Source organism: Gavialis gangeticus, unplaced genomic scaffold, assembly GCF_001723915.1.
Source record: "Gavialis gangeticus isolate Ggan-Ray unplaced genomic scaffold, GavGan_comp1, whole genome shotgun sequence".
NCBI classification, from domain to species: domain Eukaryota; kingdom Metazoa; phylum Chordata; order Crocodylia; family Gavialidae; genus Gavialis; species Gavialis gangeticus.
The window spans coordinates 77,110,234-77,125,566 of NW_017729024.1; the positions used below are offsets into that span (position 1 = coordinate 77,110,234).

At 41.8% G+C, this 15,333-nt stretch overlaps 1 protein-coding gene across 1 annotated transcript in view; it reads right to left on the reverse strand.

Annotated features, from left to right (window-relative positions):
* REEP5 (receptor accessory protein 5) overlaps positions 1–14,418 on the reverse strand; it is a 24,841-nt gene extending 10,423 nt beyond the window's left edge. The window contains exons 1-2 of the mRNA XM_019517267.1: positions 14,244–14,418; positions 13,984–14,077 (exon numbers count right to left, since the gene is read on the reverse strand). Of these exons, the coding sequence (XP_019372812.1) occupies positions 13,984–14,077; positions 14,244–14,364 (215 nt within the window). The 5' untranslated portion in view covers positions 14,365–14,418. The remainder of the gene's footprint in view (positions 1–13,983; positions 14,078–14,243) is intronic.
* Positions 14,419–15,333: the final 915 nt, after the last annotated feature.

Sequence of the window (15,333 nt, forward strand, 5' to 3'; positions counted from 1 at the left end):
GGGGGGGGGGGGGGGGGGGGGGGGGGGGGGAGGAAGACAATTTGCTCTCTCCCGCTCCTCCAAGCAAAATGGAAATTAACTTATTCCTGAGAACAAGTGTTTTTGTTGAAGCCTGTACTGTACAGTAGCAGATGTGCATAAAAATATAGATAAGAGCTGGGCCAATACAATTAGGTGCCTAGAAGTATATACAGTGGAGCCTTATCATCAGTGAGAGGGATCAAAAGAACAAAGCAGCTTTATTTGTAATTATGTACACAGTAAAAAGCAGTGGTTTGTTATACTAATGGATTACTACTTTTCTGTTTATTCAGCTGAAATGCAACATTAAAATTCAGATGGAGGTTTCTCTACCCTGCAAGAGGCAACATCAGATCCCTCTTATTTGTAAGTAGTCTGATCTAGATGCTAACAAGACATTCCATGGCAGGGAAGGAGCAGAGGAAGGATTGGCATCTGCAATCTTTACAAAGATGTCTGCCACAGCCCCAAAGTATCAAGCAAAAGTTAGCTCCTGGTAAGTACAGATAGCCAGCAATGTAAAATTAGAAACAAAAAAAATGTGGCAGGGGGAGGAGAGGTAAGATCAAGTAAAAAATGGACAGTCACTAGTAATTTCAGTTTTTCAGCAATAGGTTGGAAAAGTTAGAAAGAATAAAATCCTGTAAGACTGCCCTGCCTCACAAGCAAGTTCTTTGCTCTATTAAAGGCCAATGCCAGTGTAGATCTGTATTTTAAATACACAATTTTTCATAAGTCTGTCATTTTCGACCACTACTTCTTTCCAAGTAAAACAAGCACAACAGTTATTCCAAAACTTAAAGACATGGAACTTCATCATTGATAGGCCTGGCAGCTGTTGCACAAGTGTTGCTTGTGATTAAAAAAAATCCCTAAATTCTTTTGGTTAATATTCATGTACGGTCGTTCAAGAAGCTGCTGACTCATAAATGGAATGGATAGAAATCTACATGATTTTTTAATATAATATAACTTTAAAATGCTGCACTTTGATAGATCTTTTTTAAAAAGTAAGCTTGTTTTAAATTAAGGACAAGATGAAAATAAAACACCATATGATATACATAAGGATGACAGCACCAATGAGTCTTATATTTAAAGTGTGGCAACAGGTTTTGTTCGTTTTGTTGCACAAAACTCCAAGTCTACTATATTTGACGTCAAAAGTAAACCAGTCTATGAGTAAGTATGATTTTAATAGTACGTAAGAACTAGCTTCATTGCACTCAGAACAGGTTGGGCATTTGTACTGAAACAACTTATAAGTTGATCTCTCTTTTCTCTTCAGCATCTATTTCTGAATATGTCTTTACTGAACTTTACTTCTGTACTGTAATAGGAGACCATTACCCTTTTACAATATTTTATGCAACTAAAGTACATTCATTATTTTATCTGAAGAAAAATTAAGACAGTAGAATACTCAATATACATCTGCATTAACAAGTGATAAAAATAAAAATTAGAGATGAAGTCAGATCATTATTAGCAACAGAGAAATACCGCCAAAACTGACACCACCTTTTAAAAAGTGTCATTTTCTCAAAGACTGCCTTGTTGCAATAGTTATTTGTATGCTGAGAGAACAGACAAGCCATTTGTGGTAAAGACCTATAAAATCAGTATTATTAGAAATCAAACAGGAAGAAAGGACCAAAAACCCATGAGGTATAAACTAAGGGAAAAAAATTAGAAGACTAAAAATATATTACTTGGCAGTTTATCCCCTAACCCCATCAAGCTGCTATAACACTGACATGCCACGTCACAGCACAAAGATCCATCTGGATACAAAACTCTTCCAAACATAATACTCTCTCAATTTTATGGACTTTAACTAGGATTTAGGAATTCAAGCAATCATTTACGTTAGTGTTGCACAAAGACAACAATGGTCTCTGAAAAAAACATACTGCTCCTCAACAGCATTTTCTGTTACAACGCAAAATCAAAAACATCCCAGAGGGACCCTAATTTTAATGTTTCCTTTACTGAATTTTGTAAGTTTACAGTACAATACAACTCTCTTTTTACACCTCAAAATTTCAATTCTATTTTGTACCACAGTAATTGTTAGATTTAATTCTACATTGTTTTCCTATGACCTACTATTTATTGTAGATGGTATTCCGAAGTTACCAAGTTCAGTTAATACACTTAAAATTCTGTGGCCCACTTTGAACTGATTCAGAAAATCAATTTGGCAGAAAAAAAGGTTTCAGGCCTTCACGTACCTCTAATGTTATAAGTTATTATTATTAGAGTTAACAATCCACAAAAGTACTTACTTCCCTTTTGTGTCTATGAACAGCAGACAAACCTTTATACTTGTAACCTTTACAATTGTGAAGGCATGGAATTGAAAAACTATTACTGCCAAAGGTCATATAAAAAAAAAAAAAGTTACTCAAAAGCCTAGAATTTACACTGCATACAAGATAAGCCTTATGCCAATAAAATATAAGAGATGCATAGAATTAAGATATTATGAAAAACATCAGTTTCCATGTCTCCCATATACGTCTCTAATATGAAAGCTTATATGCTTTGCTTTCCATTTCCATGTTGTCACTCTAGTACTGGGTATAACAAGGTATCAGCTTTAGATCAAAAGCTTTCTTGTACCATGCACAAAAAGTGTGTGGGGGGAAAATCAATACCAAGAGAGAAAGTGTGAATTTTCTAAATAACAACTAACCAAAGGAAAAGGGGTCTCCAATCTGTCTAGTCCTTCCCCCATTTCAAAAAAGTGGTGCCAAAATATGTTCCAATCAGAGATAGCACTTTCCCTCTCAGAAAACAAAACTTTGAGTGGCAGTATTGTTATAAAGCTGAAGACAATGAAGTGCTATCCCCCTCCTCACTATAACACTATGAAATGAAATACAACCACAAACGGGAGGGCTTTAAAAGGCCTGATATCTGTAACTCACTGTGTATTTACCTCCCTGTTAAATGAAGAGCCTATAAATGTGCTGTATATACCTCTCATGAAGTAAATAAAAATTGTGTTCCACTACTGTACTGTATTTGGTAGTACTGTTGTTCTGAGACAAAAAGAAATGCAAAACTCTAGAACTCTCGGTTCAAAGATGATACCTTTTATTAGACCAGCTAGGAAATCGCAAAAAAAAAAATCTTTCTGCAAGCTTTCAGGCACACATGCCCTTCCCTCAGGGAAAATTAAAGATGGTAAAAAGTCCCCACAGGTAGAAAATAAACTTCATTTTTTCCACAGAGGCATCTGAAGGTGCAAGTCTGTTCAAAGAACATCTCACAAAGATACACTCATGGACCCAGAGGAACAGACTTCCACCTTCAGCTTCCTCTGTGCAAAAATGAAGTTTATTTTTTAATTGCAGGGACTTTTTACCATCTTTAATTTTCCCTGAGCCTGAGGAAGGGCATGTGTGCCCAAAAGCTTGCAGAATTTTATTTTATTTTTTTGCAATTTCTTAGTTGGTCTAATAAAAGGTATCATCATTTCTGAACCAAGAGTTCTAGAGTTTTGTATTGCTACTGTAATGAACATTGGTGAATCTGCACTCTGAAAGAGAAGCTATCATGCAGACCTTCCCTTCCTTCAAATGTCCTAAGAACAAGAGAGAATCATCTTACCACATTCTAAAATAGGGGCTGTCCAAGTGGCAGTCTGTGAGCTGCATGCAGCCTGCAAAGGGTTGAGTTATGACCTCCAGGCTCCTGTTCACTGCTACTTCCCCTACTGCTCCAGCTGCAATAGCAGCCAGGTCTCCAGGCTCCCCCCTCCCCCTTCCATGCCTGCCCCATGGGGCAGGTGAAGCATAGCAGGCACAGTGCAAAGTGCTCAGGGTAGGGCCAGGCTTACAGCTGGTGGTAGGGAACACCCACAGGAGACCATGCTGCAGTGTAGCTGAGGTGTCCTTGCAGCATGCACCCAAAAGGGCCTCTGACCCCCGCCACTAATGCAGCCACTGCTAGCACAGCCCATGAAGCATGCGACCCCCAAGCACTCAGAAGCTGGGAAGCCCTGTTCTAAACATTGGTACAAGTGGCACAACCCTTTTCCCCCAATTGTTTTCAGTAACTTTTATTGTTACCTTTACTACTCCAAAAATGCCCTAACATGCAATCCTTCTGGTTAAAGTCTTGCCCACACCTTTTAACCTACAGTTTCATAGTATCAACTACAGCTTTCTGCAACAAAATGATGTATGAAACTGAATCTTAAACACTTTGCTTTTAAGTAGCCAGATATCTGTGCATGATTGATAATGAACTCTACTGTCAGACCAGGGCAGGCAATTATTTTGGGCAGAGGGCTGCTTACTGAGTTTTGGCAAGGCATCGAGGGCCGCATGACAGGCAGCCAGTGGCAGATTAATGTTAACTTAAATTTTTTTAGGGGCCCCGCAGGCTGAATAGAATGGTGTGGTGGCCGCATCCAGTCCACAGTTTGCCCAACCCTGTGTTAGACCGGCCTCACCATTCTAATGCCATCTTTTCTTCCATTTCTCATCCTATCCCTGGTAAATCACCTAAAAGTCACAGTGACATTGCTTCTATGCAGGAAGTACCCACATTTACATCTTCTTCACTGGTCTGATCTTTTTCTCGCTCCATACACCACATTTGGACTTTAACCTTAAATCTTTCAGCCTGTCACCAAAAACACCATCAAGACATCATCTAAAGCCAGTTTCTGCCACACAGACGCGCTATCCTCCCTCTCTCCCCACAAAAAAAATAAAAAAAAAAATTAGTTTGCCATCTTCCTTCTCACAATTCATGCATATATGAAAGGGTACTGGATAAGTTTACTGGAGGTGCAGGTCAGGACAGGACAACAAGCCTCCATACATGGAGTCAGGTACTAATTACTAGGAGATGAACTGAGATGGACGTGGGTGCAAGGACAGACTGAGTACTGATCAGATTTGCAGGTGACCAAACTGAGAACAGCTGTAAACACTTTGGAGGATAGAATTAAAATTTAGAGGGATCCTGATAAACTGGAAAAGCTGGGCAGCAGACAAGAAGTATCCAAAGACAAATATAAGGATGGTACACAAAGGGAAGAAAAATAAAATGCAGACCAAAAAAAGGATAACCTTCTTCATAACAGCACTGCCAAGAAATATTCAGAAATTATGGTACATCATAAACACGACTCTGCAATTCAATGCTATCAGAAAACAGTATTAAATTAAATTCTGGATTATGTTAATAGAAGCATATGCAGAGAAGATGACTATCACTTTACTTAGCAGTGGTTAGGCTTCACCTGGCATACTATGGTTTTCACAAACTGCATTTTAAATATTACAGAAACTGCAGAGGATCCAGAGGTGAGCAGCAGTAGTAATAAGAGGATTGAAAAGCAACCCACATGGAAGAAAGACTGAAAGAACCAGTAGATTTAATCTGGAGAAAAGGTGATTAAAAAAGAAGACATGATAGGTTTAAAGTATTTGAAGGCTGACATAAAGGCGGTGGAAAAATGTTGTTTTCCCTTGTCACAGCAGGCAAGATATATTGCAGTGGATTTAAACTGTAGCAAAGCAGATTTAGATCAAATCTCATGGAAATCTTTATACTTATCAGAAGACTCAGACAATGGAACAAGCTTCCCAGGGAAGTCTGGAAGTTTTCAAGGAGACACTGAATAGATGACTACCCAGGATAATTCCGAACTCTGTGCAGGGGACTAGATTTGGGCTGGAGGTATCTTCCAAAACTCTTGATTCTCTGCACTGTAGCTCCTCTCCATCACGAGAACCTGCCACACTCTGACAGCCATTCTAAGGCTTTTCTAAAACAAAATGACCACAATCCCAGTCAGGAATGTAGTTTTACCGATCCAGAGCAACACAGCCAAGCAAAAACACTTTTTGCATCAGTGGAGCTTAACATGACTTGAAACCCCAGGGAGGGGTCCAGTAATCCCAACCTAATTTGAGAGGCTGCACTGGTACCAATGCGCTGATTGCTAGACCCAGCCAACAAATCCACATTTGTAGTGAGGTTCAATTCAATGTATTCAACAGAAATCAACCAACTGGTCTTGCCTTTTGGTAGGTACCATAGCGAATTAGATATGGCGTGCAAGCACTTACCTAGCAGAGAGCCAAAAATAAGTGTCATCCTTTCAGCAGAGATACCAACACTGTAGTTCTGCAGGAGGAAGCCCCTAGCTAGCCATGTGAAACCAATGTCTTTTACTTCCTCTGTGACTGCAAGGGCTAATTTTATTCCTTCAGAGAAGACTGACAAAACTGCATTTCATGTTCAGTTACTGCCCTAGTCTCTAGATTTGCAGGGGAGACAATCTTCCTATCCTTAAGATCAATGACAACACTATTTAAATTCAACAGGATCAGGCCTCTAGTACATTCTTCAAACCTAAAGAAAAATAATGGACCATCTAGCATGAAAAAAAACAACAGAAAGAAATGCAGACTTGCCTATGCTTGTCCAGAATACTGAAGCAGATGTTTCCAAGCAAACTTATTTCCTGATCACTTAATTCTTCATTTTTCTGATAAACATTCTGCCCTAATGTAAACAATACTTTTTACTTGTACAAAGTAGGGTTTCTATATAAACACCTTTCCTCTAAATTAAAAAATAAACAAGGAATTTTGCTCAAGGTTCACTACACTGTCCAAAATACTATATCAAGACAAACATTTCTAATTAAGTAGAATCTGTTTATAGATTTACACAAAAAACAGGCCCTGATCAATAGCCCAGATTTCAACTCAAGTTCTTCAGACTTAACGACATTTACAGTCAAAACCCTGGATCCAAGCAGTCCTAGGTTTAGAAGGATGTAGGGAAAGAGAAAGTAGGTGTTTGGATTTTGCCATCATTATATGTGGGTATGAGATCATATTTGACTATGTCTAGAAATGCAAGGCAAGCAGCACATGCAGCTAATTAGTATTCTGCCAGAGTGAAACATGTTATATATTTAAAATTTAAGAGACTGCCTCAGAGCTGATGACCCAGAGCTTCCCAGCTCTCTGCAATGGAGACAGGAGTTTGGAAGCTTTGATACGACAATGTTCCTGAGCTCCTAGCCAGCCTACCTTCTCCAGTGGAACAAACCAAGGGCATCCCAGGCCATGGCCATCTGGTTCATTCAGCAACTGCAACCCTGCCCCCATCAAGCGGAGCCCATCACTCGGCAACATCAAAATAAAGCAGATGATCCCATACAGCACCTGTAAAGCTGCTGCGCAGGGTCACCTGCCCTGTACAACACTGCCATACTGCTCCAATTATGAAGTTGACCCCATGCAGTATAAGTAGACTATGGATTATATCATTTTTGAGAAGGAATGAAAAAAGGTCAACCTATAAATCAGAACAATACAGTAGTTTGTTGACAGTAGCAGCACAAATCCCAGGGCACTTTTCTTTCCCTAAGAATGGGTGGGGGAGGGGGCTGTCCTGTTGTCCTTTGCCAAGATTTTCCCTCATACTACTAAACAAGCATTTCTTAAACCCAGGGAAACTTGCATTTCCATGAAGCCAATCACTATATCTAACTTTGAGAGCTTATAGGGTCAAAACATCACTTGAGAATTATACTGGGCCAACATTTCAGGAAGTGTAAACCAGTGAAAATAAAGAGCAGTAATTCAATTTTACTATTATTTAATCTTAGAATCCCTCTAGTTTCTAACCACCTATTACTTCTAAAGGGAAGCATGAGACTTGTTCAAGTATGATAGTAATCTTCTTGAACTAAAAGGCCCATAAATTAAAAAAATCATACAGCAAATTAATATGCACTTCTCAGCACGTGCAGTGTCATTATAATCCTAGATTGTGGGCTGCAAAAAAATGGTACAAATTAAAAACATGATTGAAAAGCAAGATCTGTCAGCTCTCCTCATGTCTGAATTTAGAAGTGGGGGGGGTGATCAAATTCCTCAATTGTGTATTTTTTATACAATTTCAGAACCAGCAGTGGGTCATATTTCATTTGCTGATTTAGGAGAAAAGTGTACTCACTTAACTGCATCTTCGAAAGGAAATGAAAAGCAGGAAATAAGGCTGAAAAAAACTAATTCTCAGTATGTCCAAATGCTTTATATTTTCAAAGTGATATATAGTCATTATAGCACTCCTGAGGTAGGAGATATAGCAAACATCCTTATTTTCTGGGACATGGAAGGTGTAGGCAGAGGTACTAAGACAGTGGTGAGCAAAATGTGGCCGTGGGGCCGGATGCAGCCCACCAGGCCATTCTATCTAGCCCGCAGGGACCCTAAAAAAAATTTAGAAAATTAATTATTTATCTGCCCTGGGCTGACTGTCATGTGGCCCTTGATGGCTTGCCAAAACTCAGGAAGCAGCCCTCTGCCCAAAATAATTGCCTGCCCCTGTACTAAGTGATTTACTTAGGGCTACATAATGAAAAAAACCACAAAATTAAGAACTTGTGTTTCTGTTTTCCCAAACCCCTCCCTGCCACACGATTCTCTAGACTATGCTCTTTTATCAGATGAAGATGATAATCAGCACTTACGTAGCAAAAATGTAGATAAAGAAAAACAATAATGCAAATTAAGCCAGAAGACAAGACTGCATTGTATTCAGTTGTTTCTTTTTTAAAGATTTTAGCACTATTACTGCCCAGAACAACTTTTTCTTTAGCAACTATAAAACACCAAGTAAATTTAGGAATTTCCAGGGCTGTAGGTTGTTAAGCTCACTAAGAAAAAATTGCTAAGAAATTTGCTAAGAAAATGTTTTCCAACTATTTATTTGGTCTAATAAAAAAGTCATCAGATAAACCCAAAGAACCTTGTCTGCCTTAAGGAAGTTTCAGACATTTTAGTAGACCCTCTTATTGCTTTTCTTAATCATAACCAAATACTCTACATTTTTTTCTTCCTAATATATGCACCTTGCTGTAGTCAGTTCACCACCACTGGCTATAAGAGGAACTGTGCTAAACAAGGCTGGCAACATTTCCTCTGCTTTCTTATACTTTCTAGATTCAGCCTGCTTAGTTTATTTAAGCACTGGAAACATTCACTTCCCTTCTTGTTCAGAGGTGAAACTGACTGAAGATATTAGTAGTTTTACCTCCAACTTCCATGGTTAAAAACCTCACTATCAGTGTGATCTACTACAAAAAAACAGAAGAGCTTACAAAATTCAAGAAGTTGATCTACAGTAGTGGTGCCCAATCTCTCTGCCCCATGGGCCAGCTGAGTGGCATGAGGTCAGTCCACAGACTGGATGTAGCACAGGTAAGGTACATGGGTATGATGCAGCACACCAGCCCAGCCCTACGTGTTAGATCCAGCCACAGACTGATTATATGCGCTGCTGCAATACCATACACAGGGCCACATCAAAACAACCCTCTGGGCTGCTCTGAGGTCTACACACCTCACAGAAGTGGAAGGGTGGCAGCATTAATTGCTGTGGATCTGGAAACAACCCACAACTATAATTCTGTAATTATAAGATTAAGAGAAAAATACACATTACAGGTCTCTATTTGTTAATGTTTGATGATCTGCTTGGCACTGTCAGACAGAGAAATCATACCCCATTTTCCTAACTCAAAGGACTAGCTGTCCAAGTGGACATCCTGTTCATCCCTTGACAAAAGCAACTAGGAAAGTGCGCATTTGTAGCAGTGGGCCTAAATTTGTTTCTACAATCTTGTTTTAAAATATGGAATCAGTCATAGCACGGAAATGGAAGTTGGACCCAATTCCTACTAGAAAACAATTTAACAGAGAGATGAGGAAGCAGGAGGAATCTGCTTCCCTCCCACCTTTTGGAACGTTCTGCTTTTTTTAACAATAATGTAGCTAATTTGACTCCGTAAGAGTCAAATGAAGACCCTGGGACAGTATGCTGTAGTAACCATCTTTGGGACTCCCTCCTTCTCCATGAAGATTTAACTTACAGAAAGCATAAGAAAGTTCTCTCAAATGAAAGGATTCCCCCCCTCCCCGCCCCCCGTTTGATGCCTGGAAAAGAGATTTCACTTAAACTAGATTAGCAGAGCCAACTATATGCATGACTTATTTTAAAGTGTCCAACAAAGAATGCAGTAAAATCAAATCAGAGCATTACTGAAATAATAAGGATCAGCACTTTATCTTTCTGATAAGATTCTCTGAATGAAAAGAACATTGTGAAAAAAGTTTACAAGTTACCAGCAGACAGGCATCAGTCTAATGACTCTGTAATATAGAAACAAGTGCCTGTTCAAACATTGAGACAAAAGTTAAACTTAAAACTGTATTTCTTTTTAAAGAAAAAAAAAAGGGGGGGGGGAGGGGGAAGGTTGCCCCACACAATAGGGAATTCCCTGAATTTTAGTTTAAGATTATTATTTCTTACACAACTTATCTTTTTGTCATCCAGAAAAATATAAAAAACAAGTGGAAATGTGAACTGAAAAAGCACAAAATACAATGGACCCTTTCATCCATGTTCCACTTTTGAAAGGCAAGAATTTGTAGCAAAGAGGGAAGTATCTGCGTGTAGGCACACATGTTGTGCTCCTCAGTAAAAAGGGTCCTGGCAACACAGAGTGATGTACAGGTTACCCATGAGGAAACCTCTTCCCAATGGATACCCACACTCCACATGAAATGGATACATGTGCAAACCCCCTTTCCCTTACTAAAGCAGACACTTATGTTTATTTATTCTACATAGAAGTAAAACAGAGAAAGAGTTAATTAAAGTTAGAAAGGGAAAGAAAACCAATTTAAGATAAGGGGGGAAAAGCCACTGACTGCATATGATTTGCCTCCATTCTGCCTTGAAAGACATGCAAGCTGGTCTTTCAACCAATTCACAAAGTCAGCATCAGTTTCTAGATACTGACATGTAATCATTCTCCACATCCATATTTGACTGTTCACATATGAGAAGCTACATGCAAATAGTGAGGTACTGCAGGGATGAGTGCTATAAAACTTTTAAACAAAGGCTGCTTCATGTTGTAAAATTACTTGGTACTGAAACATGCCATGTTGTATAACCACAACTCCCATGTGACTTCCTTAAAATGTAGTAAGACCATCAAGAGAAAAGCGACACACCAACAAGTTACACTTTCCACCAACAGATTTTAGAGAATGAACAAAGCATGCTATTCCTTTAAAGTTCTGGTATATTTTAAGTTAGTTACTATCAAGTGTTACCTAGATAGAAAATAGTTCTTTTAAATGTCAGCAGTACTATGTCACTGAACACCATTTACCTAAACTTATCTGGAAAAAGTCTTTTTGTCTGTAATTTTCTAAAGTAACACCCTCTAACAAGAGCAAATACAGAAAACCACTCTGTAGTTTTAAACCCTGTGATTTTTAGTCGATCTAAGAAGGTAGGATTAATCTAGTCCAAGTCCAAAACTGAGTCAAAGTTCAGATGTCAGAAAAAGAGGAAGAACAAACACCCCAATATAATTTGCATTTGTCCTTATAAAGCAGCAAGGAATTGTCCTGATGTTAGCCAGAGACCATTTTCACAAGTGCTGCTCATATATTCATAAAATGCCTAGTCTCTTTAAAAAAAGAGACATGAATTCTATCCTGTAAGGACAAACAACAGATTTTAAAAAGCACAGTACAGCTGGGGAAACTTCCATTTTATGAATAGATTACTGGAAGCTTTTTTTAAAATCCACTTCCAAAAACATTTACAACATAAGATATTTTGTTTTGTCCTAACAGGAAATTGATTTTATTCTATTTTTAAAGTTACTTTAGTACTTGTGAGCTAGACTGGTGATCCTAGCTACAGGAGGCGCACACACAAATTCTTCATGCCATCTCAGATTTAAAAAAAACAAACAAAACAGAAACAAAAATAAAGATGTAAAATAATCTCTTGCTACCAGTCACTCTTCCAACATCTAACTTCTGCATCAGCTGGTTATTTTGGAGTGCACAGTTTTCATTAAGTGAGGTCTGTTTTCAAGTCCATTATACAATACTTACATACTGACACTAAATTAAATTAGTATCCTACCAAACATCTGGAACCACACTCTAAACTAGAACATCCACTTTCCCAACTATAGAAATTTTCTCTTGCTACTAAAAGCAAATACAACCCCATAAGTCAACTCGCATTAAAGCCAACAACATTCAAAAGCTTAAAATCACAACATACTTCATAACAGTGACAGACTTCTTAAGCATTAACACAGTGATTTTCAACCAGGGTGGTGCAGCACCCTGGGGTACCTTAAGATCCTTTTAGAGTGCCATGGGATGCCGCGCAATGTTAGCACTGTTAAGTGCACAAACATGAGTCACAAGAAAAACCCAACAATTAAAAAAAAAATTCTGACCTGTGGTCTTTCTAAGTTCTTTGCAATAGAAGAATTGCTGTATTATTTTTCTGTAGTTAAAGGAGTGAAAAACTTTGCTACCATTTTCTAAAGCAGCAGTTCCCAACCTCAGGTAGCAACCCAAATGAAGGCTATGAGGGCAATGCTGGTGGCGCCGCACATAAAAGATGAGCTGCACCCTGTGCCAGGAGCTCCCCTGCCACTTCCAGCAGCTTGTCACAGGAAAAAAAGGTTGGGACCCACTGTTCTAAAGGGTACCAAAGCCTAACAGGAGTGCCTTGAGTCTAAGTGGGTTGAGAATCACTGCACTGAGGAATCTTAACATCTGGATACCTACACAAGAGATCTGGAAAAAAAGTCAGATTTTCACACTTGCTGTTTAACTGCTAAATCTTAAGTGAGACAGTTCCCCCCTGCTCAGTGCCCCCTTACACCACACTCAATGGAGTGGGAACCTTCAAGTGTACCTTGCTTCCATACTAGTGACAAGAACAATTAAACAGCTTAAAATCAGATACGTGACTGTGATTTTGCAGTGTCATTTTTAAGCCACAGCCAATGCATAGCTACCATTAATAAAGCAGGAAAAAAAGGTCAGTTTTTTTTTAACTTAACAAACCACAAGCACAATCTCTCCCCATCCCACTATTGATTTGTTCAGTTATGTTATCCTCCCCTCACTGCCCTGGCCCTCCACTCTCCATCCCCCCACCCCACTAGCCCTGCTCCTGCTTTTCTCTCTCCTTATATCCAGCCATGTGCAGGCATCCATACACAGAATCTGATGAAATGACCTTTAGCCCACAAAAGTATGTGCGCGCGTGCACGCACACACACACACACACACACACACACACACACACACACACAGAGTACCTTTGCAAAAGTCATGGTGACTAAGTTGGGTGAACAGCACGGCATCTCTCTTCCCCCAACAGCTACCCTGCTGTTCACTCAACATAGTCACCATGACTTTGGCAAAGGTACCTTTTCCCCTTATTTGCTTTACTTTTTCCCTTTACATTTTCTTTTAATGCTGTAGGTGCTCTCTAAGCAGGCACCCTGCAAGCTGAATTGCTTTATCTGTTTCCAGGGGCAATCCAGCTGCAAGAAATCCTGCTCCTTCATACATGGGGGGAGGTGTAAAACACATGGTTTTGTATGTATATGCACATACAAATAAAGCCGTGTGTGTGCATGAATATAAAAAAACCACACCCTGCTCCTTCAAAATCATGGTTGTAATTATGGTTGGGTTTGTGTAAAATTATGTAACACACACAAAACCACAAGTCTGAAAGTGTGTGTGCATGCGTGTGTATAAACACCCCACTCCTTCAAAATCATGGTTGTGTGTGTAAAATTATATATTTTGCACACACACAACCATGATTTTGAAAGAGTGGGGGAGTTTTACACACACACACAGCCAGTCATGTGGGTACACATCTAAACACAGACATGTCAAAACAGCTGTGTGTATGTAATTTTACACACTGAGCCATGAGTTTGAAGGAGGGCATGTGTATGCACATACACAGACTCCCCTAAGCCCCGCTCTTTTGCAACCCCCGGCCCGGGGCTCCCACGGGACACCGCCCTCCTGCCCCTTCTCCCCTGGTCGGGCGGGCACTCACGAGACGTAGGCGGGGTAGGCGAAGCCAATGAGGTTGCAGAGCAGCGAGGCCCCGTAGCCGATGACCAGGTAGACGGCCAGCGCACCCGCCACGCCTGCGGGGACACGGACACAGCGTTAGTGCGCGCCCGCCTGCCCGCACCCCCCGACTCCCCACGACCCCCCGCTCCACCCGCACCAGCCGCGCTGAACGGGTACATGGCAGCGGCGTCCGGACACGTCAGCGCCCGGCGGGTGTGGTGGGGGAGGGGCGGCGCTGACCGAGGGCGAGGTAGGTGCGGCTGACGCCGGTACGGGCCTCAACGCGCTCCAGCAGGGCCGTGACGCAGTTCTTCTCATGCAGGAACCGGTCGAAACGCTGCCGCAAGCTCAGCGCCGCCATGGCCGAACCGGTGCCGCCACTGTCAGCTGCCTGCGGAACCTCAAGCTGCCCAGCCGCGGCCGTGACGTCACGGGACACGCGGCCTGGCTCCGCCCCCGCCCGGCGCGCCAATCAGCAAGGGGGGCTGCCGGCCTGTGACTTGAGCTCAGCCTCAGGGGCCTGGGCGGTGCCGCCGCTTCCCGGTGCTCCCCAGGCCTCGTAGGGCGGTGCGGCGGGCGGGGGGGTCAGTGCGCGCCGGGCGGCTCCGGCTGCCAGCAGGAAATGCGGAGAAACCAGGACCCCGCGGGGGGGCGGACAGCGGTGTCTTCTCTTGGAGCAGCTGCAGCGCCGGGGTGGAGTCAGAGCAGCATCCCCGGGCCTGGGGGCGGCTTTCCCAACCCCGCCAAAGCCGGCCTGACTCAATCAGCTGTTCTCTTGGCACCGAGCCGCACGGAGCAGCCGGGCTGGGAGGCACCTCCTCGAGGCGGATTAAGATTTATTGGGGCCCAGGGCAAGCAGAACATCGGAGGCGCCCGCACCCCGTTTTAAACACGACTGTATCAGAAAGCATTGGTAACTAGACCTGCTACATCCGCTGTTCTGCCTCTCCTCAAGATCAAAATCAGCACCCTTCAGGGGGAAGAAAATTGCTCTTTCTTTCTCCCTTCCCTGAGAAAAGAGGGGCAGCCATGCACTTAGAGGCAGGAAGGCAGGTGCTGGAGGCTTCCCTGCTGCCTCCCGCCATTCATACATCACCCCTTACCCCCAGGACCAGCTCTGCGCCTGGGAGCAGGGTGAGTAGGGCATCCCCTCCCCCCTCCACAGCAGCCAGGCCGCTGCCATGTGCTGTGCTGGGCAATGTGCAGCTACCCGCACGGCACTGTGCTGGACCATCCAACAGAGATTTTTCCCAGAGCGCCCTAATTGGTAGGGGCCCCTGGGTCTGGGCCCCACAGCCCCATGTGTTAATCTGCCCCTGCCTCTAGAGGT